Source organism: Mandrillus leucophaeus, unplaced genomic scaffold, assembly GCF_000951045.1.
Source record: "Mandrillus leucophaeus isolate KB7577 unplaced genomic scaffold, Mleu.le_1.0 Scaffold1001, whole genome shotgun sequence".
In the NCBI taxonomy this organism is placed as follows: Eukaryota; Metazoa; Chordata; class Mammalia; order Primates; family Cercopithecidae; genus Mandrillus; species Mandrillus leucophaeus.
The window spans coordinates 411,874-439,825 of NW_012098111.1; the positions used below are offsets into that span (position 1 = coordinate 411,874).

At 36.9% G+C, this 27,952-nt stretch overlaps 1 protein-coding gene across 5 annotated transcripts; it reads left to right on the top strand.

The window, feature by feature from the left end:
• Positions 1-516: 516 nt before the first annotated feature.
• CDC7 (cell division cycle 7) lies at positions 517-24,969 on the top strand. Of its 5 annotated transcripts, none has more exons than XM_011973404.1 (12): positions 517-574; positions 1,350-1,527; positions 7,100-7,183; positions 7,508-7,643; positions 10,824-10,917; positions 11,008-11,150; positions 12,294-12,543; positions 13,179-13,274; positions 14,050-14,228; positions 15,028-15,110; positions 19,348-19,497; positions 23,246-24,969. In XM_011973404.1, exons 2-12 carry the CDS (start codon positions 1,413-1,415, stop codon positions 23,638-23,640), a joined length of 1,725 nt encoding a protein of 574 aa, XP_011828794.1. In that variant the 5' UTR covers positions 517-574; positions 1,350-1,412; the 3' UTR covers positions 23,641-24,969. The 5 variants fall into 5 exon arrangements, with proteins under 5 accessions (XP_011828794.1, XP_011828772.1, XP_011828786.1 ...); XM_011973382.1 differs by having other exon boundaries at positions 544-645; XM_011973396.1 differs by having other exon boundaries at positions 544-645; positions 1,384-1,527.
• The last annotated feature ends 2,983 nt before the right edge of the window (positions 24,970-27,952 follow it).

Below are 27,952 nucleotides of genomic sequence, written 5' to 3' on the forward strand. Positions count from 1 at the left end.
TCCGTTATTGTCATCGCTTCATTGGAATTTAGCTTCCTACAGGGATGGTGTTTGTCTTGCTCACTATGATTTCAGCCCCTAGAAACCCGCCTACCTCAGAGCCAAGGACTCAGTAAACAGTACACACTGCCTTCCTGCCACTGTGCTAATTTCTACTAACACAGTCACAAATAATCAGCATTTTCTGCTTGTTTTTAACGGAAAGTAGGGCACTCAATGAAAAGGAAATAAAAGCAGAGTCAAGAAAGTGCCTTCTATCCATGGAGTACCCAAGTGTTGTGCGGCCACGGTATATAGGGATGTGTCAGAACCTGAGGTGTTTCCTTCTCTGAGCTAGTTTCTTTCCTGGAAATCACGTTGGGCCCTTAGCCTTATGGTTCACCCTGTTTTTTAAGATCATCCCGGGGTTTCATTCCCGTAACCACTCTTCCCGCTGGCCAAGGCGGCGGGAAGAAACCCCACCCTCTTGCGCAAGCGCCCAGTAGCGGAATCCGCTGGGTCGAGGGCTTTAGTGTGCGCATGTGCAACGAGAGCTGCGGCGGGAAGTGTTGCGCAGGCGCATCCAATCCACTCGGTAGGTGGGGAGCTCTTGGAGACGGCGACCCAGGCATCTGGGGAGCCCCAGAAGTCGTACTCCCTTAAACCGTGAGTTTCAGACGGTTTGTTCCGTGGCGCGGGATTGTGAGGGATTAGGAACGAATTCTGGATGGTGACTTCGGTTTTCTCGCCGTGCAGTTCCTTTCCCCGCCCCCCTTCGGATCCCTCCGACCTGCGGCGGGAAAGTCGCGCGCCTGCGCACTAAGCATCTGGTTCGGTCCCTGGCCCGAGGGAAGCCGGTCTTTTCCGGCTGACCTCGCGGCCAGGGCTGGTCGGAGGATTCCCATTCATTAAGCCATCTCCTCCTCCGCCCAGTACTCGTAGCCAGGGTCATATCAGTTCTCCATCAACTTGCGTGGGGCCTTGGACGAGCTTCCTGGCGCTCCCTGTCAGTGGCGAAACGGTTTTCTCCCTCGGTCCTTTTCCTGACTTCAAACCGCCCCCGGCGCTCGGCCCCTCCCCCACGCGGTCCCGCAGGCTACGCCGGACTCGCAGCCTCGCCGTTTCCCACTGCGCCCGCTGCTGCGCGGGTACCCAAGCCGGGAAATTCTCCCTGCAGCCCCCTGCCGGCGTTTCTGATAGGTGAAAATAAAGCACATGGAATTCCTTAGAAAAGGCCACAGTATGCCCTACTGTGGAGGTTTGGACACATGGTGCGTTTGAAAATGTTTGCCCCTTTGGGGGCAGTGGCATGTTTTTAGTGCGTGGTTTAGCGAGTGATCTAAACTTCTCCAGTGTTCTAATTTTTACAGCTGCTTTGCTTCCCCTGTGGATGTAACCCCTTAGCTGGCATTTTGCATCCCAATTGTCTTGTGATGGAGGCGTCTTTGGGGATTCAAATGGATGAGCCAATGGCTTTTTCTCCCCAGCGTGACCGGTCTCAGGCTGAAGGCTCTTTAAAAAAAAACGAGCAGAATTTTAAACTTGCAGGTATGTGTTTAATTGCAAAGATGTACAGTTGCAGAGATTTTTCAGGCAACAATTCTGTGTTTTCAGTTGCTCTCAAAAAATAAGTAGATTGAATCTTAAAGTGAGTTGTGTGTTTCTATAGGACGGTGTTTTAAAACAGAGCTTCATATGATCTAAATGTAGGACTGAATTGCAATTTGGAAGACTGTAATACAACCCGTTTTACGGTTGAAGTTGCTATGGTCATCAATATTGGTAACTAAGAATGCAGAAATTTGATGATGCCCAAATTAAATTTCTCTTCTCGACCTGTGTTCTTATCTCTACTCACCACATTGCCTTAAGCTTAAATTTAGAAATTGACACTGGAGATCATCACTTAAGTATTCAAAAGCAGAACTCACAGAGAAAAAAATATGAAATGTTTGTAGCAATAATAAAGCACCATATCTCAGTGTACAGCATGAAATGTTGTTTGGCCGTAAACCAGACCTTGGGGTGAAGAGGACAGGGTCAAGCAGTGCGTGCTTTTGTACACTCGCATGTGTGCTTTCATTTCTGCTCTGGCACAGGACCTGGGACATAGTAGGTATTTATTAATAATAAATATTTGTTAAATAGAGGAATTCTAGTTGACTGTATTTTTTTTTCTGAAAGGGTAGCCAGATCATCTTTTCCATCTTTGTCTGAAGTGAATTCTGTGCTTGTCCAAAAGATAACTTATTTTGACCTTTTGTCCATATATTCTTTATAACCCCACCCTAGAAAAATATGACATCACATACTTTCTGCTTTGATGGAAGTCATTTATCCCAGTTACCTAAACTTGAAACTTTAATCTTCAGCTGATGCTTTTTATTTGTTCCCCACATCGTCACCTAGCTTTATTTCTTTTTAATAGGTATGGCATTGTGTCTTCTTTCCATTCCCATTTCCACCACATTAATTCATTTCCTTACACTTTGTTCCTGATTTACAACAGTTTCTCACCTATGCTGCCTGCTTGCACTTTTCCATCCTTCAGTTCATCTGGTACGTTGGTGCTAGAATAATCTTAAAATGCCACTTTCATCCAGTTTCGTGGATACTGTTCCTTTTCCTTTCCATTTTTCCAGCAGTTAGCTGTTTTTTTAGTTCATCTTTCCCTTACTAGTCATTGGACACATAACACAGTAACATGGTCATTGTAGTTTTCTTTTTCTATTGCTTAGGACTCTGCATTTTGTCTCCACCGTAAGCCCCTTGGCGGCAGTATCTCCTCTGGCTTCTGAAGTATGTTGTGACTTCAGCAGAGTATCTGAATGGATGACTCTGACTTGGTTCTGGCATCTTGTTTAGGAGAATGCCACTATTCTAATATTCTGAAAATCTGCTGGGAAGTAAAGAATGGGGTGAATTTTATTCCAGATTTCAAAAGTTTTGTAGCGTTTATGTAACAGAATATTGGACATTATAAATAATACGATAAATTATAAAACATGCTAAAACTTTACTCTTGCGGCTCTTTTTAAAATATGATCCTTAATAACAGCTGAAGTTATATAAACATAACTTCAATGGGGAGTAAAGCTGATGAGGTCCAGGCACATAACAGTCTCGTAATCTAATTGGGAAAGTAAATCAAATTAGATCATAAGACAGGTATATCCCTGCACCTTATCAGCTTTACTCCTTATTGAAGTTATATTTTTGATTGGATGTTTTATATATCTTTGCATTCCCAGAGCTTAACAGTGTCCAGCACATAGTAGGTGCTTGAAAATATTTGAATGAATGATTTAATGTAAGGATATAAAGTAAAATACTTAGTGTAATGGATGAATAGCATGTCTCTTTATTTTGAGATATTTGTAAGATTTTTTATAACATTTTTCTGATAAACATGATTATTGAAAGTTTTGAAGTAAAGAAAGCCAAAATAAAGTCTTTTTGCATTATTGAAATATTGACTGAACCGGAGTATGAGATCTTATTTCTGATCTCCATTTTTTGTTTAATATATATCTTGAATATTGCTGATGTAGTAAATATTCTACAACTGGATTTAAGGTCCATTGTATATTACATTATATTTAATCACCTTTTACTGTTGACCCTATAGATTGTTTCTATTTTTTCCTATTAAGAAAAATGCTATAATGCACAAACTATCTGGCATAATATTGGTCAAATGTTTATTCTTTCACTAATTTGGCAAGCCTTTTTTTTTTTTTTTTTTTTTTTTGAGACATGGTCTCTCCGTCACCCAGGCTGGAGTACAGTGGCGCAATTACAGCTAGCTAACTGCAGCCTTAACTCCTGCACTCAAGCCATCCTACCCCCTCAGCCTCCTGAGTAGCTTGGATTACTGGCATGTGCCACTACACCAGCTAATTTTAAATGTTTTTTTAGAGATAGGATCTTGCTATGTTGCCCAGGCTGGTCTCAAACTCCTGGCCTCAAGCAATCCTCCCATCTTGGCCTCCCAAAGCACTGCGATTACAGGTGTGAGCCACCATGCCTGGCCAGTAAGCTTTTATTATTTTTTTTAAGTATCTTACGATATGCCAAGTTTTAATAAGTGAGAAAGAAAGTGTCTATTATATACAGACACTTTTTTAGGTGCTAGGGATAAATCAAAGCATAAAACACAAATTAACACCCTGATAGTTAGTAGACAGACAGTAAACAAAAGAAATAAATACTAATGTTCAAAAGTGATTAGTGTTACAAAGAAAATGTAAAAGGGAAGGGGAGATAGGAAGTATTGGGGAAGGAGATTGTAATTTTGGTAAGTATAGTTGGTCATAGCATTCCGTAACATTTGAGCTAAGACTTCAAGGTGGTGAAGGAGTGAGCTGTGCAGATATTTGGGGAAGAGCATTCCAAACAGAGGAAACAGCAAGTACAAAGACCCTGAGATGGAAGTGTGCCTAGCATTCAAGAATAGCAAGGAGGTCATTGTGGCTAGAATGGGGAAGGTAATTGGAGTGAAGTCAAAGAGACATGTAAAGAGACTTTCTAATGGAGTGAGATGTGGAAACCATTAAGATTTTGAGCAAAATCGTGACAAGGTGACTTAGCTTTATCAGAATACTCTGTTTAAACTGTTTGCTATGTTGCAAGCTGACTGACTGCTGCATTACGGATAGACTACAGGCTGGCAAGGAGTGTAGTTAAGGAGAGTATTGATATATTAAAACCAACGTGGATATATTACGTAGCAGAAAACAAAAGTTACTTAAAATGTCAAAATAGAAACCTAGACCTTTATGTATAAAATAGAGGCATTTAAATAATTTTTAGCATATTATAGACTTTTCAGGGTCCTCCTCCAATCCTCAAAGTCTATTTCATTTGTCTGTCTTTAGTACTGTTTTCCAGCTTTTGAGATGAATGCACTTTTCTGCTTTCTGCTCTCATTTCCCACTTCAGAATTTGAGGATATTGCATTCACTTTGGTTGCCAGGAAGTTTTACTGTTGTTTAAAATTGTTGAAGTTGTTCTGAAGTGACAGGAAACCTTAATAAACATTTTGAGTTTTGTAAAGAGGAGTAGGTACATAGTAAGTGAGTAGTGGTGTGGAAGCACCCTTAATGTTTCTCCTCCCCCTCACATCTGTTCTCGACTTGTCATTTTTCTTCTTAAAAACTTTCTGTAGCTTTCATGTGCATTCTCTCTTCTCTTCCTCAGCCACATTCTATTTCTATTATTATTATTATTATTATTATTATTATTGAGACAGGGTCTCCCTCTTCTATCGCCCAGGCTGGAGTACAGTGGCATGATCATAGTTTAGTAACCTCAAGCTCCTGGGCTCAGGGTATCCTTCTGCCTCAGTCTCTGTAGCTGAGACTACAGGCCTGTGTTACAAAGGCCAGCTAATTTTTTGTTTGTTTGGTTGGTTTTTAACTTTTTTAAGAGATGGGGTCTCAAACACCTGGCCTCAAGCAATCTTCTTGCCTTGGTCTCCTAAAGTGCTAGGATTACAGGCCTGAGCCACCACCCCAGGCCACATTGTATTTCGTTGTCTCTCAGCCCTCCCCCTGCCCTAATCATCCAAGCCTTTTTTGTTTTTTGTTGTTTTTTTTTTTTCTTGTTACTGTCTTTACAGACATAGTTAATTTTTCCTAAAGTGTTGTCTTCGACTTTCACTACTTGGTGAATGCTTCAGAACAAAACTTAGCCATCAACTGAAGGCTTCCTATCACCTTCGGAAATCCTCCGCAACCTAGTAGTATATGCATTCTTTTATTACAGGTATCACCTTGTATTAAGAATGATAACATGTTTCCTCTACTAGACCAAGCTCCTAGTGGCTGTACCACATTTATTAGTTTTTTTTACATGCCCATTGCTGAGCATTTTTTAAAACAGTATTTATTTAAATGAATTAGTTCTAGCCAGGTGTGGTGGCTCATGCCTGTAATCCCAGCTCTTTGGGAGGCCAAGGTGGGCAGATCACTTGAGATCAGGAGTTCGAGACCAGCCTGGCCAATGTGGTGAAACCCCGTCTCTACTAAAAATACAAAAATTAGCCGGGCATGGTGGTGCGCGCCTGTAATTACAGCTGCTCACGAGGCTGAGGCACGGGAATCTCTTGAACCCGGGAGGCAGAGATTGTAGTGATTGGAGATTACATCACTGCACTCCAGTCTGGGCAACAGAGTGAGACTCCATCTCAAGAAAAGAAAGAAAATTAGAAAATATATGTGTAATTAAAATAAAGGAATAAGTTCTGTAGACATCAGCAACACCTCTGTGAAACTGAGCAAATGATTTAACCTCCCTGAATTGAGTTTCCTTATCTGAAAAATCAGGATAATAATTCCTGTTCTGCCAAGATCACAGTACTGTTAGGAAGATCTGAAAAGATAAGGTATGTGCAAGTGCTTTGAAAATGTCTTAAACTTATGCTACATAGGGCTAGTAGAGCCTAGATACTGTAATAAAATCTGAAGAGTCTTACCTAGTTCTCTTCTGTATCCAGTAGTTTACTGGGTTTTGTATTATTGTGTTCCCTTGTTTTAACTATGTACATTTTTATGAAGAACTGATATTTATTTAAAAGTAGCAATTTATCTGTAGTCAAGGATAGAGAGTACTACTGGCAATTGGGACAAATTTTTAAAAATACTTTTTTACATGCTTGAGAGCTTTAGTAGGCCTTCTCTCTGAAAATATAGGGTGAATATTCAATACATAAAATTTTACCAAGCCTTTAAGATGTTGTATCTTTACGGGAAATAGTTTTCAAGAACATCGCAATGTGTCCTTGTCATGCCATCTAGTGATCACAGCACAAATTGTGTAGTCATTTTAAAAATTTGGTGGTTTTTCATGTTGTAATCTATACAGTAACAATGTATCTATTAGTATATAATTCCAGTATAGTAGAAATTTGGTGTATTTAATTCTGGGACTGTCATTTTTGTCTGTTCAAGAGGTGTGTGTGAGTTATAGCAACTTGATAGGGTTTTAATCTTACAAGTTTTATTAAAACTTTTATTTATAATTAATTATGTTTTATAATTTCATTTAGCTTTTTAAATTTTAAGAAACTATAAAATATACTGTCATTGATTAAAAGTCTAAATTTTTGTTTCCTTGAAAGGTGTTAAAAAAGATATTGAGAAGCTTTATGAAGCTGTACCACAGCTTGGGAATGTGTTTAAGATTAAGGACAAAATTGGAGAAGGTAATTTGGGGATATGCTTTACTATTGTTACAAGGTCTTTTTTCCCTCCTGTTTTCCTTTTGTAATCTTGCTTTTCATTACTACTTCTTGTTGAAAAATATACCACTTTTTAGACTATTAAGACCGTAGTTTTATTACTAATTATGGTAACAGCTTTTCTTTTTCAACCTCAAAGAAAGAATAAATAATAAATATTTACAGTAAAATGAAATCCTGTTTTAATCTATTATGCCATTGAAACAGTTTTTACAATCTATTTTAGAATTGTTTCATTAACATTTTTTAAAACCCTGATATTGAAAAATTTAATACATTGTTTTACAGGCACTTTCAGCTCTGTTTATTTGGCCACAGCACAGTTACAAGTAGGACCTGAAGAGAAAATTGCTCTAAAACACTTGATTCCAACAAGTCATCCTGTAAGAATTGCAGCTGAACTTCAGTGCCTAACAGTGGCTGGGTAGGCAATTTAAACATATTTTAATTGAACTTGTATATAATTTATAAGATTTTTAAAGTAGATGCTTAGCAGGGATGAGGAGATTGTATGTGAATTAAATACATTTTTCAGTCAAGTGTTTGCAATTTGCTAGCACTTTCCTTCTAACCTTGCAATAGTTAGTTAAATTTATAGTAATTCTTTTAGATTGGATTTCCCTTGAGGCTCGGCTTGATTTCCTGTCTTTTATCACTGCTTTTTGTAACCTTCCTGCCAAATCATAAACCTTGGCTTTTATGGTTTACATTATTTTGTAAATGTAGGGAACTCACATTTCACATTTCCCCAGCTATTGACGACCTCATCTAATATTTTATTTAGAATAATGGAATCATCTGGTATGGTTTCTCTCTGCTGGGTCATTTCTGTCAACATAAGGACATGATTTAGTATCTTATCCTCCTAAACTGTCCTCCTTCTTCCACCTGCTCCATCATTTCTTTGTTCCCCCCTTAACAGCCAGACTTCTCAACAATTATCTGCATACATTGCTTTCATTTCACACCTCCCTTTCACTAAATACTCACTGCGGCTGTTCTCCTCTAAACTGGAAACTATAGAGTCAGCCATTACTCTAGGCATCATTCAGCACAACTGACTTGAACCCTTATCATGACTTCTGCACTGCCACACCCTCCTTGTTTTCTTCTTCTCTCATTTGGCCTTTCATTTTCAGTGTCTTTGCCAGCTCTTCCACTTCTATCTGACCCCTAAATGTTGGAGTTCCTCATGCTTGCTCTTGGGTTTCTCTGTATTCTCCTTAGTGTCCTCCATTTCCACATGATCTAAAGTAATGATTCCCACAAGTATATAGTTAATCTCAGACCTTTTATCGTAACTACAGGTTTGTATATATCCACTTGCCTATTTAACATTTCCACTTGGTGCCTGATAAATATCTCAAACCTAATATGCCAAAACTAAACCTTAACATGCCAAAAATAACCCCACCACAACAAATGTTCTTATCTACCCATCTCTGCAAATGGCCCATCTACATACTTGTTCAGGCCAGAAACCTAGAAATCATCCTCATTTTCTGTTTCTCTCCTAAACCACATTAATCACTAAGTCCTAGCCATTTTGCCTCTAAAATATATCTAGAAGTTCATCCTTGTCTATCTTCTCTGCCACTACCTCAGCTGAAGCCTAGACTATAACTGTAGCCTGCTGCGTCTTTCTCCCCTTCATTCTGTCTTCACACAGCAGCCAGAATGATCTTTAAAATATAAAATATATATGTATATAACTTAAATTGGGTCATTAGTTCCCCCACTTAAAATCTTTCAATGGTTTCCCTTTGTACTTTGAAAAAAAATTCAACCTTCTCATGCCTATCTTCCCACCTCCTTCACTGTGCTCCATTTCTTTAGTTTATCGAATTTGTCTCAAGAGCTTTCTTACCTCAGGGCCACTGCCCAGACTGTTTGCCCATTCAGGAAGGCCTCTCCCAGTCATTGCCTGCTGACCCTTTATCTTCTGATCTGAGCAAGAGTGAAACTGGACACAGGAGTTCATACTTGTAATCCCAGCACTTTGGGAGGATTGCTTGAGCCAGGAGTTTGAGACCTGCCTGGGCAACATAGCAAGACCCCATCTTTACAAAAAACTTAAAAATTGGGCAGGCAGGGTGGCACACATCTGTAGTCCCAGCTACTTGGGAGACTGAGGTAGGAGGATCATTTGAGCCCAGGAGTTTGAGGCTGTAATGACCTGCGATCGCTCCACTGCACTCCATGCAGCGTGGTCAGCAAAACAAGACCCTGTCTCTAAGGGAAAAAAAAGAGTGACACTGCTTGAAAGATGTCTTCTCTGAATTAAATTAGATTCTCCTATTTTCTTCTAATTGTCATAGCATCTTTTGATTTCTTTCAAAGCCCTTACCATAATCTGTCATTATAAGTTACCTTGTTATTATCTGTATTGTCCACTAGGTAGTAAACTCCATGAGGACAGAAATTCTGTAAATTTTATTCACTGTTGCATTACTAATGTCTGTAATCCCTAACAGCAAATAACAGTGCCCACTAAATATCGAATGAATGAATAAGTAAGCCTGTTTGTTTCAGCCCTCTGTGTACTATAGAAGACAAGAAAATGAGATGGCCTCTGTAAAGAACGCTTGCATACGTTCTTGTACCGTAAATGTGATCATTCCTTTTTCTGTACTTTAACTGTCTCCCTCTACCACTTTTTCTTTTTCTGTGCTTAAAAAGGTACATGCTAAAAATGCCTTCATCTGATCTTACAATGCAGTCAGGCAAATTGTCTTTAGGCTCAGCTTCCATTGTGTTATATTTTCCTTCCTTCTGTTTTGTTTCTTCCTTTCCACTTAAATTGCTGTCTTAAAAATTACCAGTTAATTATTCTTTGCCAAACTAAAAGCCTCCCCTCAGTTGTTATTCTCTTTGACTTCCATGCTAATAACTCCTTCAAAATTCCTTTCCTATTTGGCTCTCTAACTTGACTTCTTCCAAGCTTAGTTTTCTTTTCTCACTATTAATTTTCATGTCTCTAGGTATCACTTCTCTGCAAGTACTCTCACTGACTTCTCACTTGTCTTACTTAAGGTTTAGTCCCTTATCTAGATAGCTCTATCAAAATGATGAGGTCTGGTTTTAGCTGCTTCTTTTACTGGCTTTACTTATGTTTTGATATCTCTATTGTTTTCTTACTCAGGCTCAAAATCATAGAAATCACCTTTGTCCTATTTTACTCTTTTATGAAGCAGTGTAGCATAGTGATTAAGAGCATATGTCTGGAGCAAAATGCCTGGGTTCAAATCCTGGCTGTATGATCTATTAGTTTAGTGACCCTAATTTATTTATTACTGTTACCATCTTATCTGCTAAGTCTTATTAATCTTTTCCCTTTTTTCTCACTCTGCCACTTCCCCAGTTACAACTATAATTACCTCGTTGGAATTATTATAGTAACGTCAAAACTGGTGCTATTTTTGTTTTAAAAGAAAACTTTAACACAAGAACACAAGTCACTTATGTTTATATTATGTGATGATGATTTTAAGTCAGTTTTCAGCAATATGTATGCATTGCTAAAATTGCGGTTTTTAAAATTAGACATAAAGTTTCAAACCCTCTGACTTTTCCTCTAAAAGTTCGTTGTGCATTTTTCCACTAGGGGGCAAGATAATGTCATGGGAGTTAAATACTGCTTTAGGAAGAATGATCATGTAGTTATTGCTATGCCATATCTGGAGCATGAGTCGTTTTTGGTAGGTTTTAATATTTCTTGAATTTTTATTAGCTGAATATTTCATTGCAAACAATATTTGTAACTCATTTCATTCATAACTTTATTTTAGGACATTTTGAATTCTCTTTCCTTTCAAGAAGTACGGGAATATATGTTTAATCTGTTCAAAGCTTTGAAACGCATCCATCAGTTTGGTATTGTTCACCGTGATGTTAAGCCCAGCAATTTTTTATATAATAGGCGCTTGAAAAAGTAAGTATGAAGAGTTACTAGAAAATATTTACCCTATTTCTCTTTTAAAAAACAATTTTGTTGTCTATATTTAAGGTATTGAACATGATGTTATAACATGCATAGATAGTAAAAAGGTTACTATTGTGAAGCAAATATTTCAGTTACCCATTTTATTTTTGTTTTTATGGCAAGAGCAGCTAAAATTTACTTATTTAGCATGAATCCCATATACAATACAGTTTTATTACCTGTAATCTTCAGAGTGTGTGTTAGGTCTAGATTTATTTATCCTACATAACTGCTACTTTGTATCCTCTGACCTATATCTCTTAGACAGAACATACTGCAACAGCCATGCACAGATTATTTCTGTTTCAGTTTCTTTGTGATTGGGAAGGGAACTGTGGTGAAGAAGAAGATAAAATTGTATTCATGGAACAGTGTACATTATTAGATATACCATGATTCAGTGGAAATAGCCTGAACTAACAGACTTAGAGTCCAATAATTTTTGACCTTAGACATGTCTGTTACTCTGGACTTCATTTTTCTTTGGACCACATGATAGCCAATTTCCTGTTTTAACATGAAAGTTTTATTTTTATGTATACTTTTTAATGCTGATTATGATTATAAGCTGAAAATAACATAAATACCTCTATATAATGGATCGTATTGAACATAGTAAGATTATAACTTCTTTTTTGAGCTTTTATACCCCTGACTTAAATTTTCTTTAATTGGATCAGATTTTAAAACCATGATTTTAATTTTTTAAACTTGCTTAACTAGAAATTATCTGCTATGATGCCATCTCTGCCACCATCAAAGAACAAAGGATTGTGTTTATGTTATGTATTCCTCTTCTGCCTTGTGAACCCAGACCACTGGAAAAAGAGAACATTTGATTGATTGTGGGACACCTCTTAATTTGCAATCTGAGTTAGATGTTAAATTCTTACTTTGTCTGGAAAACTTATGTTTTTTTTCTTTTCCAGAATGCTATAAATTCCTCCCCCCCAAAAAAACAGCAGAATGTTATAAATTCCTAATTGATCCCAAAAAGAATTACAGTTTTTATGAGGATGGTTTGAGAGTATTACAATGTTACTAAGCTTTAATTGTTACAGATAAGTAAAAATGCTTAATTTTGTCTCTTAGGTATGCCTTGGTAGACTTTGGTTTGGCCCAAGGAACCCATGACACGAAAATAGAGCTTCTCAAATTTGTCCAGTCTGAAGCTCAGCAGGAAAGGTGTTCACAAAACAAATCCCACATAATCACAGGAAACAAGATTACATTGAGTGGCCCAGTACCTAAGGAGCTGGATCAGCAGTCCACCACAAAAGCTTCTGTTAAAAGACCCTACACAAATGCACAAATTCAGATTAAACAAGGAAAAGATGGAAAGGTTCTCTCTCTTTTATTTCTTAAGTACTAACACTGTTTTAGAAATGTACTCCTTCAGCCAACAGAGGGAGATACAATACTAGGATAGTACTTGTAATTTAAAAAACTTTTTTTTTACATTTGTTATATGTATTCAGTTGATTAACTTTTCACTAAGATTTGTACTGAATCATTTTGGTTACTATTTTAAAACTAAAATTTACTTTGTCCGTTTATAACATTTGTCATTACCTATTATGAAATCATATTTTATGACAAAAATGGAAAATATTACATTTTCCCTGCATGTTAAAAAGTTCAGATTATCCTTTTTAAAAGAAAGCATTAGTTATAGGGGAGGAATTCTGAAGTGTCTATCTCCATTTTAGCTGCACAGCAAAATGTAACATCCATGCAGGTGGTTTTTGAATTTTTTTAGTTACTTATATTTGTGGACTATGATAACATTGTATGGGTGTTGAATTCTGTCTAGACTATTTTCTCCTTTCACAGAAGTGGTTTGGTGCCTGAGAATGACTTGGATGCAGCTGTTTTTGTTTCATCTCACTTAACTCTTTCAAAACTATGGCAGAGTACAGCTGGCAGAAAGTGTTACAGATATAATCCTTATTTTCCTTGTTTTTGTTGGTATTGTAGGAGGGATCTGTAGGCCTTTCTGTCCAGCGCTCTGTTTTTGGAGAAAGAAATTTCAATATACACAGCTCCATTTCACATGAGAGCCCTGCAGTGAAAGTAAGTAATGTAGCTTAATAGCATAATGGTCAGTCAGTCATACACTGAAGAGAATTTAGGTAATAACTAGATTAACATTTATTATCAGAACTTTTTTTAAAGTAGAGTTTGGCTTTGGCAGAAGGTATTACTGCTTTGAGCATTTAGTCAAAACTTGTTTTCTCCAGTTTTTTTCTGAACTTTTCTGGTGGAATTTTTTCTCATTTTTGGTTAGCTGACTATTACTGCTCTTTCTCTAGAGGAAGAACGTTAAGGGCTTTTCTGTCATTGCTAGAGTGTGAGCTCCATACAGCTAGCTAACTGTTCTGACACATAGTTGATAGTGTAAAGATGTTTGTAAAGTTAACAAAATCATCATCAACGTAGATGATTTCAGATTGACTTAGGATATCTTGTGACAGCTAGACAGCATGAGCAACAAATTAAAACTGTGATTTTAGCCAATGTACTTGTGCAGTTTACCGTTCTGAAATGGAGTTAGACACTAGAACATAACTGTTTTATACTTTTGTAATATATCAGGAAAAGTTCTAATAAAGTATAAGTCAAATATTGGCCAAGCTAGGACTAATGAGTAAATTTTAATATAAGGCAACTTTGCAGAAAAACCCAAGAAGACCTTAAACATTTTAATAGACAACTGTTTATTTATCGTCCAATAGCCATTCAGCAGTTTTTAAAGCTATGCTTCCGCTATTGCTTTTTGCCATACTAGCATTTTAGGACATCGTGTTAAATGTCATAAAAATAGAAAAATAAGACTTTTCTTTTACAGCTCATGAAGCAGTCAAAGACTGTGGATGTACTGTCTAGAAAGTTAGCAACAAAAAAGAAGGCTATTTCTGCAAAAGTTATGAATAGTGGTGTAATGAGGAAAACTGCCAGTTCTTGCCCAGCTAGCCTGACCTGTGACTGCTATGCAACAGATAAAGTTTGTAGTATTTGCCTTTCAAGGTAATGTGTTTTGATGGTGTTATAAAATCACCAGCATGCTGCCATTAGAAATTGCATTGATTTGGGTGGATAATTTTGTGAGTGCAAGGGATCAATACAGATCAGTGAACTGCAGTGGGCCTTGATGCACAGCAGTAGTACCTTGAAGAGCAAATGATAACAGTTTTCATATATTATTTATTTAATACGGATATACTCTGGAAAACACATTTGTTCTTATATGCAAATAAGTAGGATGGGGTGGCTTTTAGAAGCTTCGAATCACACATTTTGCTTGCTGATGTAATCTTTTCTGTTTTCTCTTTTTATTCCCATTTATGTGGAGTAACCAGAACCAAACAGTAAGAGCTCCTCTCTTACTCCCACCTCCAACTCTTTGATTCATAAATTTCTCCCTTTCCTTCAAGACTTGGCTTTCATAAAGCCTTTCCTGATTAACTCAAATATATGAGTGTATCTGCGATCAGTTACTCCAAACAGAAATGAATTTTTATACCTGTGAATTGCTATTGGGTTCTATTTTTCTATTGTGGCTCTTATTATCCACTACTGCTTTTTCTTCTTGGAGGTTATTTTAAAACCTTTCTGGAGTAAATCTGGGGAACTAGTAGAGGGGGTAAAAACCAGTAGAAGAAAAATCGAGGCTTTTTATCCCACTAGATTATCATTTACTTCATAGTAACACTTACTATATAGGTATCGAGGCAAAATTTACTGTGAACTAAATTGATGAATGTTATCTTTTAGACTTACATAGTTCAACTTTAACATAACTAGAGAAATCTTATTTCATCATAAGGCGTCAGCAGGTTGCCCCTAGGGCAGGTACACCAGGATTCAGAGCACCAGAGGTCTTGACAAAGTGCCCCAATCAAACTACAGGTATGTTGTACTGGAAATACAGAACCCAATTAAAATGGATTGTCCCAGATGTATTTTATTTTATGATCTTTGTCTATTTATAACTAATATTTGAGCTCTTCTGCTTTTATTTAAGTTATGTAAGCAGTTCTAGCAGTGTGGCATTCCTATTTTTGAGCTAATGCTATTCTTTATGAAAGTTTTTAATCCTAATGTTGCCTCTCTTTTTTTTTTTAAACAGTTTATTCCATAGATTACATTTTGCGTATTTATTTACAAGATGATCTTACCATCTTGTAAATAAATACGCAAAATGTAATCTATAGAATTTTGTTGACATCAGCTTTGTGGGGGAAAAAAATTATGTTTAATAGTTTTTGCCAACCAAAGACTTAAAGCATTTTATTTGCTTGCTTAATACCTCAAAAGTTTCCTGTGATGTAGATATAATTGTGTTTGATTAAAATTATTTTTGTTATATAAACAATATAATAGCAGTTAGAAGGTTTTGAAAAAGAAAAACGTCTTCCATAATCTAAAAAGTTACCATGGAGCTGGAATTCAGGAAACATCTTGAATGAATAGATGGATCCTGCTGTTCACTTGGATTATGGGCTTTGAAGAAATGCATTCATTCATTGAATGTCTGTTCTTGCTTGCTAATGATAAAGTAAATAAATAAATGAGACCATCTGTTCACACTCTAATCAGGACACACTATCAAATAATTATAAAATAACCTGTTGAGTATGGTAGTAAAACTTATACAAGGTATTTAAGGAGTATCTAACTATCCTAACCCAAAGAGATTATGAAAGGCAATTCATGAAAGAAGTGACCTCTTAGAATGTAAATTGGGCTGGGAGGTTAGCATAGAGGCATGAGCCAAGGAACTCAAGAAACAGCATACAGAAAACTAAAAAAGTTTCATTTTGGCCGGGCACAGTGGCTCACACCAGCAATCCCAGCACTTTCGGAGGCTGAGATGGGCGGATCACCTGAGGTCAGGAGTTTGAAACCAGCCTGGCCAACATGGTGAAACCCCATCTCTACTAAAAATACAAAAATCAGCTGGGTGTGGTGGTGTGCACCTGTAATCCCAGCTACTCGGGAGGCTGAGGCAAGAGAATCACTTGAACCCAGGAGGCGGAAGTTGCAGTGAGCTGAGATCACACCATTGCACTCCAACCTGGGCGACAGGGCAAGACTTCATCTCGAGAAAAAAAAAAGGTCTAATTTTGCTAGAATATTAAGATGCAAGTTGAGGAATGGTGAGAAATAAACCTGGAATGAGGTAGACAAGGTCAGACCACAGTTGTTACAGTTTGGACTATATACTGTACATATAATCAAGCGAAAGAAGTGGCAGTGGCATATTCTAGATGGATCATTCTGGCAGGCGTTCAAACAGTTTAGCTTTTGGAGAGTGGTGGCATGAATTTTTCCAGGTGAGAGGATGAAAATGTGAATGAGGATATTAGTAATAGGAATAAAAAGAAAAGTGAAGGGTTGGAAAAGGCAGAGCTTGGTGGATAATTGGATGTAGAATTTGGGTGTGGTGTGGTGAGGGAAAAGGGCATTCAGGATATTTACCAGATTCCTAGCTTGGGAGACTTGGATGTGTACCAGTAACCAAGGTGGAGAGTAAAGGAGAAGTAACTGGTTTATAGGGGAAAGTAAGGTTGGTTTTGGGTATAATTGGTTTGAGGTATTTGTGGGACATCCAAATAGAGATATCCAACAGAATCAAAGTTAAGTCTGATGCTCAGCGAAGGAGCTGGGCTAGAAATGCAGTTGAATGTCATCATTATATAAATGACAGTTGAAACCATGAAGTGGATGGACCAGTCAGGGAGAGTATACAGAGGAAGAAGTTAAAACTCTGAGGAACATTAGTCAGCACTTAAGGCTTGGAGAAAACATTGAAGGAGCAGGCAGAGGTACCAAAGGAGCTAAGAAAGGCATGTGGGGCCGGGCACAGTGGCTCACCACACCTGTAATACCAGCACTTTGGGAGGCCAAGGCAGGCAGATCACTAGGTCAGGAGTTTGAGACCAGCCTGGCCAATATGGTGAAACCCCGCCTCTACTAAAAAGTACAAAAAATTAGCTGGGCATGGTGGTGCGTGCCTGTAGTTCCAGCTACTGTGGAGGCTGAGGCAGGAGAATTGAACCCAGGAGACAGAGGTTACAGTGAGCCGAGATTGCGCCATTGGACTCTAGCCTGGGCAACAGAGACTCCTTCTCAAAAAAAAAAAAAAGGTGATACAGTAACCGAAGGAACAGAGCAAATAACCTGGTGATACTAGGAGGTCAACAATTAGGAGAGATATCCCTTTAAAAAAAAAAAAAACAAACAAACTTTTTAACATCAAGTTGAGCTGGTCGTAATCTTTAACAGCCAGAATTAAGAAGATTAAAGTTTCTATAGTGGGAATGTAAATTAGTACAACCACTACGGAAAACAATTTGGACGTTCCTCAAAAAACTAAAAATAGAGCTACTACATGATCCAACAATCCCACTGCTAGGTATATACCCAAAAGAAAGAAAATCAGTGTACCAAAGAGGTATCTGCACTCCCATGTTTGTTGAAGCACTATTCATAATAGTCAAAATTTGGAAGTGACCTAAGTGTCCATCAACAGATGAATGGATAAAGAAAATGTGGTACTTACACACAATGGAGTACTATTCAGCCATGAAAAAGAAGATCTTGTCATTTGCAACAACATGGATGGAACTGGAGATCATTATGTCAAGTGAAATAAGCCAGGCACCAAAAGACAAGCATTACATGTTCTCACTTATTTGTGGGATCTAAAAATCAAAACAATTGAACCCATAGAGAGTGGAAAGATGGTTACCAGAGGCTGAGAAGGGTAGTGGGAGGGTGTGGGGGATGTGGGGACTGCTAATGGGTACAAAAAATAGTTATAAATGAATAATCCAGCATTTTGGGAGGCTAAGGCGGGTGGATTGCTTGAGCTTAGGAGCTCGAGACCAGCTTGGGCAACATGGTAGAACCCTATTTCTACCAAAAATACAAAAAAGTAGCTGGGTGTGGTAGTGTGCACCCGTGTACCCAGCTACTCAGGAGGCTGAGGTGGGAGTATCACTTGAGCCTGGGAGGCAGCGGTTGCAATGAGCCGAGATCACGCCACCACACTCTAGCCTGGGCAACAGAGCCAGACCCCATCTCAAAAAAAAAAAGAATGAATAAGACCTAGTATTTGATAGCACAGCGGGGAGACTATAGTCAATAATTTAATTGTACATTTTAAAATAACTAAAAGAGTACTTTGGGAGGCTGAGGCAGGCAGATCACTTGAGCCCAGGAGCTTGAAACCAACCTGACCAATGTGGCAAAATCCCATCTCTACTAAAAATACAAAAAAAAAAAAAAAAAAAAGCTGGGCATGGTGACACGCCTGTGATCCCAGCTACTCAGGAGGCTGAAGCATGAGAATTGCTTGAATCTGGGAGGCAGAGGTTGCTGTGAGCTGAGACTGTGCCACTGCACTCTAGCCTGGGCCACATAGCGAGACCGTGTCTCAAAAAAAAAAAAGAAAAGAATATAATTGGATTGTTTGTAACACAAAGGATAAATGCTTGAGGGAATGGATACCCTATTTTCCAGGATGTGATTATTACACATTGCATGCCTGTATCAAAACATCTTATATACCTCATCAATATATATATCTACTGTGTACTCAGAAAAATTAAAAGTCTTTACAGCCACAAAAAAAATAAAAATAAAATACTTTTTTAAAGGTTTCTATAGCAGCAGTTGGTGCTAGTGTCAGCTGAAGAAGAGCTTCTAGTGTTCATTACTTTTCATTAAAATGAAAGCATTTTGACCAGTATGGTATGTAATTCTCAAGGATCATTCAGATTTTTTCCCTCTTAGCTGTTTTTGGATTCCTTTTGATCCTATAAAATGTTCATTTACTTATTGTTTCCTAATGATTAAGTATCCTTTTAAATTTACCAACATGTTTCTTAAGAAAGAAACATTTTGCAGTGAGGATTCTCAGTCCTGGTTGTACATTAAAATCACCTGAGGAACTTTTTTTAAAACATTGATGCCTGAGCCCTACTTTGGAACTGTTCAATCAAAATCTCTGGGTCTGGGCATCTGAATTTTTTAAGGCTCCCAAGGTGATTCTAATGCATAGTAAATGTTGAGGACTATTGATTTAGATGATAAAATTATAGACTTGAAATTTATTTTTAAAATTTGTCTTCTATTGCAGCAATTGACATGTGGTCTGCAGGTGTCATATTTCTTTCTTTGCTTAGTGGACGATACCCATTTTATAAAGCAAGTGATGATTTAACTGCTTTGGCCCAAATTATGACAATTCGGGGATCCAGAGAAACTATCCAAGCTGCTAAAACTTTTGGTAAGCAGTTTTGTATTATAGAACAAAACAGAATGCCTTTGATTATCTCCTACAAATCACTTAATAAATTATTATGAAATTTTCTTTACAAATAAACATTCAGTCTTGATAAAGTTCTCTAATATTAAGTAGAAAATTATTCAATTGCTTGAAAATAAACGTATCACCTCTCCTCTATACATATAATCATTTAATCTTATTAAGCACAAGTAATACCTTTTGCAGTATTTAAAGTTTACCTGTATAATTTTGTAGGAATAAGGAGTAAAATCTTAACTCCTTTTAGTTATGGTTTGACTTTTATTACATACATTTACCTTTAATAATATGTTTTACTTTTTTATTGTATTTTAAACATCAGATGTACTATGTCTTGGTACTTAGAGTGTCCTTGCCTTAAATGATCTTAGGCTATACTAACAAGTAAACAAGTATTAATACAGTATAATAAGGATTAGGGAAGAGAATAGAAATTTGTGTTGTCAGGTTGTGTAGGTTTATGGTAGCAGAGAAGCAGAATGCATAGAAGGCTTTAACTGATGGGATATTATTGTAAACATATATTGGACATGGATGTCATCTCCTTAGCATGCAAGTTCTTCAAGACTGGGATGTGCAGTGTACTTCATAGGGCACGTGAGAATTATCTCAGCCTTGCTGTGGCCAACAGTCTGAACTCAAATGCCCGTTTAATGTTTATTTTCCAAGCTCAGTTATAGTTAATGCTTTCCAAGGAATAAGTGGGATTGAGTCAGCTTACTACCACACAATACAGAATACCCCAGGAGATAAAGGTTCAACCAGCCTACCTCAAGAGTAGCTGGGCTGCCTTGTGCCCAGCCCCAGGATCAGCGAGTCTTAACCGGGGTTGCATGTCAGAATTATCTGAGAATCTTTAAGAAATACCTATGCCTACCCACTCTACCTATTCTTGGAAAATATGATTCAGAAAAATAAGATACTTAGGAAGGCTCCAGCCTTGTTAGTTTGAAAAAACAAGTGATTTTGACTAAGAACTACAGGTGTTTAAGAACCACTGCAAAAATTACTGCCCTAGCTTATGCACTAGTGCTATAGTCCAATCTATAAGAAAAACTTGGTGGTTGTGAAGAAAGCCTCATCTTAATAGAGGCTTGCCAAAATATGTTTCTGCAGCAAAGTCGGTCCACAATTGTAACTATCTTGTACTTATTGTAAGAAAATTTTATTTGAAGATAATAGGATGAAATAATACATACAAGGGAAAAGTGACCATGAGTGGAAAACAAGATTGATATCTTAGAAATGGCATTCTTACATAATAATAAACATAACAAGTATGTTTATTCTCAACTGAGAAAACTTTCATCTACTATTGAATAACTTGGTGAGAGGTTTATGAACATGAAGTTTATCAGCCAACACCAAAATATTTTATTGAAGAGCTTGAATCTCCCCATTGGTAATCCAAGTTATAATCAGGGCCAACAATGGAAGTACAACATCTGACACAAAAATACTCCAGATCAAGTGCCATGATAGCAAGCAAGAGCTTTTAGAGATTTATCATTGTAATACTTGTTTTCATATTTAAAAAAAAAATAGGACCAGGCACGGTGGCTCACACCTGTAATCCCAGCACTTCGAGAGGCTGAGGTGGGCGGATCATGAGGTCATGAGATGAGACCATCCTGGGTAATGTGGTGAAATCCCATCTCTACTAAAAACACAAAAGTTAGCTGGGCATGGTAGCACACACTTGTAGTCCCAGCTACTCGGGAGGCTGTGAGGCAGGAGAACTGCAGTTGAAGCCAGGAGACGGCAGTTGCAGTGAGCCAAGATTGCACCATTGCACTCCAGCCTGGCGACAGAGCAAGACTGTCTCAAAAAACAAATAATAAAAATAATGCCATAGGACTTGTCTCAGTTGTGTTAGTATGACATCTGTAGTTATTTTAGTCAGATCTTACTATAACTTTGGACTGAGTATAAAAGCCTCAAAATTTCAACAAACACAACTGTGTTCCCCTTTGTAACCTAAAGAAATGACTTATCTGAGCTTAGCAGTGAGATCACCTTTACTTCTCTTATCTGTAACCTATTCCACTGTCCTCAGCCCTTAAACCTGGCTCCATTGTGGGTTGTCATTTAGTACTCAGTGAATTGTATTGGATAAATTAAAAAGAAAAGTCTTGAGCTGAAACAAATTCCTGACACATAGTAGTCTGTAACAAAGTATGTTGACCGATTGTGTTAGTTGGAGTTATTTTTCCTGAATGTTATAAATGAATCTTCTTTTTGGTCATATAAAAAAAAGCATATTGTATAACTTGGGGACATGCGATAACATATACTATTAATTATTTTATGACTTCAGAACAAGCTAATAAAGGAATAAAAAACTATGTGAGTATTCCCCTCTGGCTCTGATTTTCCAGAGAGAATAGGAATGATAGAATCAGTTCAAAAGTAAAAAAGGATTGGCATATTGTATCCTCATAGAATTTGGTTTTTGGTAATTGTTTCTTCTGTTTCCTCCCTTTCCCTCCCCTCTTTTTCCCCTGGCTTAGTTAAACATCAGTCCAGTAGTTAGTTCAGAATAGGGAAAGGTAACTTTTTATCATCCTCAGCCAGATTAATGACTTTGTTGACAATCTACATTCCCAGAAAAGCATCTAAATGTTATGGTACTTATTGTTTAGTACATTTATGTTTAATAAGTAAATGCAAGGCAAAAATAATACATGATTGCCATTTGCATGATTAACTTCTTTTTGCACATCTGATAATAAACCCATCAGGAAGTTGTTTCAGACATTTATATTTTTAAAAACTGAGATATAGTTTGTTTATTTGTTCATTCAGAAGCATTTATTGGGTCTTTATATATGCCAAGTACTATTGCAAGTCTGCTTTGACAGAGCTTAAATTCTAGTGAGGGAGAGAACATAAGTACTATGAGAAATGAGTGGTACTGAGAAAGATAAAAGGAAAAGGGGAGGGAAGAGGCTCATTTAGGATAGGTTGGTCAAGAACAGCATCTCTAAGGATGTATGTTGTCATTTGAACAGAGTTGTTGAAATTAATAATGCCTTTTTGTCTAGTCCAACAGACATTAACTGACCACCTAACATGTACCAGGCATAAGCTGGGTTTGGGAGGTTCAAAGATAGATAAGACAGTTCCTACCTTTAAAGAGCTCACAGTCTACTAGGTGGGACAGACATATATAGGATAGCAAAAATAATAGTAGAACTCCTCCCAAGATACAGTAGAAGCTGAAATTGATCAATTCTCTCTGAGGGTGTCAAGCCTGAGGTGATTCTTGATCTGAGTGGTGATGCCAGTGAGAGTGTCCTGGGCACACAAGGAGTGCAGGACATCATAGGCAAAGACAGGAGTCATGTAGTCAAAGACATAGAAGGCTGGAAAGGAAGTAGAGTGGGGGCGTGGGAGCTGCAGCTAGTTAAAGATTGTAGAAGGATAAGATGAAGCTTGAGAAACTGGCAGAGTCAAGTGAGTGCCTGGCATAGCTTAGTAAGTCACTGCTTTCTACTTACTATCTCTCACTTTATCTCCCACTGTGCAATTCACATACAACTTAAATATAGCATGTGGTGCTCTATCTCACTGTATGTGTGTGTGTTTGTGTGTCCGTGTCCATAAAGTCTATGTTTGAACTTTCATGTTTCTCATGAGAGAGGCTTCTGATATACTCAAATAATAAAATGGCTTTTTCTGTTGTTGTTTTTTCTTCTTTTGCTTTTAGGGAAATCAATATTATGTAGCAAAGAAGTTCCAGCACAAGACTTGAGAAAACTCTGTGAGAGACTCAGGGGTATGGATTCTAACACTCCCAAGTTAACAAGTGATATACAAGGACCTGCTTCTCATCAACCAACTGTTTCAGAGAAGACTGACCATAAAGCTTCTCGCCTCATACAAACACCTCCAGGACAATACTCAGGGAATTCATTTAAAAAGGGGGATAGTAATAGCTGTGGGTATTGTTTTGATGAGTATACTACCAATTTAGAAGGCTGGAATGAGGTACCTGATGAAGCTTATGACCTGCTTGATAAACTTCTAGATCTAAATCCAGCTTCAAGAATAACAGCAGAAGAAGCTTTGCTGCATCCATTTTTTAAAGATATGAGCTTGTGATGATGGGTCTTCATTTAATGTTTACTGTTATGAGGTAGAATAAAAAAGAATATTTTGTAATAGCCATAAGTTCTTGTTTAGAGACCAGAGCAGGATTAATAATTTATTTTAACATTTTAGTGTTTGGTGGCACATTCTAAAATATAGATTAAGAATACTTAAAATGCCTGGGATAGTTGTTGGGACTAACAACATGATCTTCTTTGAGTTAAACCTACCTAAGTAGATTTTAGGTGGGTTCCTTATTAGGTCAGATTTTTAGTTTCCCTAATTACTTTTCACTGACATATGCAGAAAAAGGAGCAGTTTTAGTTTTAATTAATTAAAATTAACGGATGTGATGAGGATTAAATGAATCAAAAGACTTAATTTGTAGATTTTTTTAGAGTTATGAGCTATGTATACTTTGGGGAAACTCAACCTGGTGCTGGTGCTCTAACAATGTAAGAGAAGATAATTTCGTTTTCTAGAGGTACATATTACGCCTTTTATGAACACTAAAACAATGAGGAAATGTTGGTCATGGGGCAAAGTATCACCTAAAATTGAATTTATCCATTTTTTAAAAACACTTTATGAAAGCATTTTAGTGTGAATTGCCATTTTTTCTTAATGGCTTCTCGATTTTCTTCCTTCTCTGCCCCTACCAAAAACATTCTCCTCGGAAATTACATGGTGCTGACCACAAAGTTTCTGGATGTTTTATTAAATATTGTATGTGTTTACAGTTGGGAATTTAAAATAATATATACACTGGTTGATAAAGGGAAGCTGCAGGACCAAGGTGAAGATTGATAGTCCAAATGCTTTTCTTTTTTGAGGTGTATATTTTTTCACACCATGTTAGATATAATTAGGTAGCTGCTGAAAGGAAAAGTGAATACAGAATTGACAGTATTATTGAAGATTTTTCCTCTGCATAGAGCCATCCAGATCTCTGTATCCTGTTTTGACTAAGTCTTAGGTGGGTTGGGAAGAGAGAAAATGAAGTAGGCAAAGACAAAAGGACCCAAGATAGAGGTCCCTATTCAGAAATGATATGTATCAATGACAGCATATCAAACTTCCTATGGGAAAAAGTCTGGTGGTTGGGTCAGCTGACAGATATCCCATTTAGTAGTCATAAAATACAGAAATAGTTGAGGGACATATATTCATTTTGTTATTTTGAGCATTGGTAGATCAGTATATCTACCTAATCTGTTTGGTAATTATAGGGTATATCTATATAAACCATTACCATTGATCTGCTCTGTCTTATGCCATAATCTTTAAAAAAAATTGAATGCTCTTGAATTTGTATATTTAATAAAGTTATCCTTTTATATTTTTTATGTCAGAGTACTCATTTGAAAAATAGCTTTTTTTTTAAAATTGACCACTGGGAATATTTTTCTTTTGAGATGGGTGAATGATGATATTTCTTCAGCAAATAGGTAGCATGTTAATGAAACAGTCATGTTAACACATATTCAGAAATTAAAAAGAAAGAAAAATTTACCAAAAGGGTAGATAGGGAGACATTCTCTAAGAAAGTTTAAAATTCAGGGCTGTTGTTTTAACTTTCCATTAATGGCAAAGAACTTGATTGATCCTGAGGGGGAAGTAAAAGGGAGCTAGTGTTTTTAAAGATACCTAGTGTTACAAATTAGTTCTCAGGGAATTTCAGTCCCACTGAAGAATATTGCCTCAATTTTGGACTAATATTCCTAATGTGCTAAATCAGAATTGGCAGGGAGCTTCTATATGCATATTCTTTAGGTTTTTACGCCTTCTGAAGACCATTTTTAAATAATGGAAAATGTTTTTAAAAGATTTGAATTAGGCAAAATAGTCATTTCTAGGGATAGACTAAGAAGGTAACTAGTTAATGCCATTTCCTCTTAATCAGCTATTTTTCACTGTCAGTTTTTAAAAATTCCTGCTGCTCAGGCTCGATAAAACTTAAGGGTATTTTCACTTAAAAAGTCTTAGACATTTAGAACTATTAATATAACAAGCTACAAGTATTGGTTTTTGAAACAGGCTGAGCTCTAGCATTTTTAATGAAACTTTTCCTTATAAGGAGATGATTATAGTTGTCTTAATGACCTAAATAAAAATGTGGTTCAATAATGGTTATTCCAAGAATTAATCATCGTTTATTTCAAGATACGAACAAGTCATCAAGTAAAACGTTAATCTTACTGTTCCTGGCATCAGCATTTTAGGGACAAAATAGTGTTACAGATGTCGGGATATTGATTGCATAAAATCTTGAAACCCACAAAACTCATAGGCTTAAGTCTTAGTAATTTCTGTTGTTTATGTAATTTCAGCCCTGCACGTCACTGAAAAGTTATTTATCTTAACAAACTGGCCAAATTTGGCGGGTAATGCTGTCTGCCAGTATCAGCAGATGTATTGTTTCCGCCTACATTTGTGCATGTTGTCTGTGGTCTTCAAAGAACATCATCTAACACCAGACAGAAATGTCAACTGTTCAGATTTTTTCCTGTGTTCGAAGAACTGATGTTGCTGTTTCCTAATTTTGTCAAATTATGTGTCTGAACTGTCTTCCTTTCTTGAAAGGTAGATATTATCAAACATGTACCAGATAAGTAATCAGAAGTAGTTAATATTGTGTCAAGTTACAGCACAGTTTTCAACAAAGTAACTACAGAGGTCAGTGCTAAGCCAAGTATTTAGTAAACAATGATGTTTTAGCTATCTAAAGTAAAAAGGCATGATCTTAGGAAAGTGATTGCAAATTAAAAGAAAATTTAAAAACAAGTTCGGAAAACAAAAGTAATTGCAACAGTTCAAGAGTTTAATCTGACCTGATTTTCTCCTCTGTAGAAGACAATGAACTAAAAGGACACAATTGTTCTTGATCTCTGTTTTGAGTGCTTTAAAAAATTAATATATGGAAGAGTTCAAAATGGGCAAAATAAAAACTTATTTGGAGAGCATACACATAGCTTTTATAAAGCAAGAACGATGACTAGAAAACAGATGTAAATGGTTTAGCATTTCTATTTAAGCATAAACCATGTGCAAAATTACTCTTCCAAATTTAACACATCATGTGTTAGCCATTAGCTGATTCCATCTTAGACCCTACTGAAGCAATTCTTTGAGGAAAACAGGGTTAGCACTAGAAAACTTAACATATGAAGGAAAATAGGTAATAAATACTTTATAGATACACCTCTAGTTCTAGATTTAGAGAATGCCAGTGTTCCTCCAGCAGGTAACCAAGAAGTTGGATCAAGGAATGGGCTTCTGACATCCTGAAGAAATTGAACACTGTCAGCTGTGGTACAAATCAGAAAATGAAAGATCCATTGATTTCCTTCTAATCCGACTTTTTGCCTATGTTCTCTATCCACATTCTATTGATGTGTTTTTATACATGTATTCAATTATGTATTTGCCCTTTGTGTAAATTCCTTCCATAACTTCTCTGAAGACTAGCACATGATCTAGAAATGACTTTAGCTAGGACAAGACCAAGAAAGTAAATAAGAAACAGATGATCTGTAGCCTCACATTGTTGTTATTTTAGCTCTGTCCTTAAGAAAAAGGAGCAGGGCCAGGGGAACCCAGCCACCTCCAAATCTCCCTAGACACTCATCTTCATGCTTTTTTACCCGGTAGAAATTTATTTCTTCTGGCATGTTGCCACTGTCTCTACACTCAAAGCTCTGATTTAGAAAAACAAAAAACAGTCACACTGTGTGTATAAGTAATCTTTAGGCAAGTATTAGCAGTGTATCTTTAAAATACACTTTTCCCCGCAGTTTGTGAAATGAATGCCTGGTGTTCTGTGAGTGTCCTTTCTGTCATTTTAATTTTTTATTTTGAAACTCCATAGGTAAATGATCATACCACCTGTGTACTCATCATAAAAAGGAACCTCACTATCACTTTTGTGTTTAAAAAAATTAATTTGCTTTCTTGACAAAAGCCAAAACCACTTTTAACAAGGGTGCCTATTTTCCTAAGTTTAGTACAATTTATTTGATCGAGAGTGACACCAAATGGTAAGAAAAACGAAATGCCTCATTCCTCTTACATAATGTCTTAACAGTAGACCACCCCACTTCCCCATAAAATGTAATTTAGATGAAGCCAAGATTCTAATGCCATGCTTTAGATTCAGAGTGGCCCCAAAGGGGCCTATGGATTTTGTAGTTGCCATTACCTGGAATGCCTTTCCCTCCAATCTGTATATCCGAAATATATTCATTATTAGGCCAGCAGAAATCCTACTTCCCTCTACAAAGCCTTCCCTGATCAGTCCAAATGATCATTTCCTTGATTCCCTATA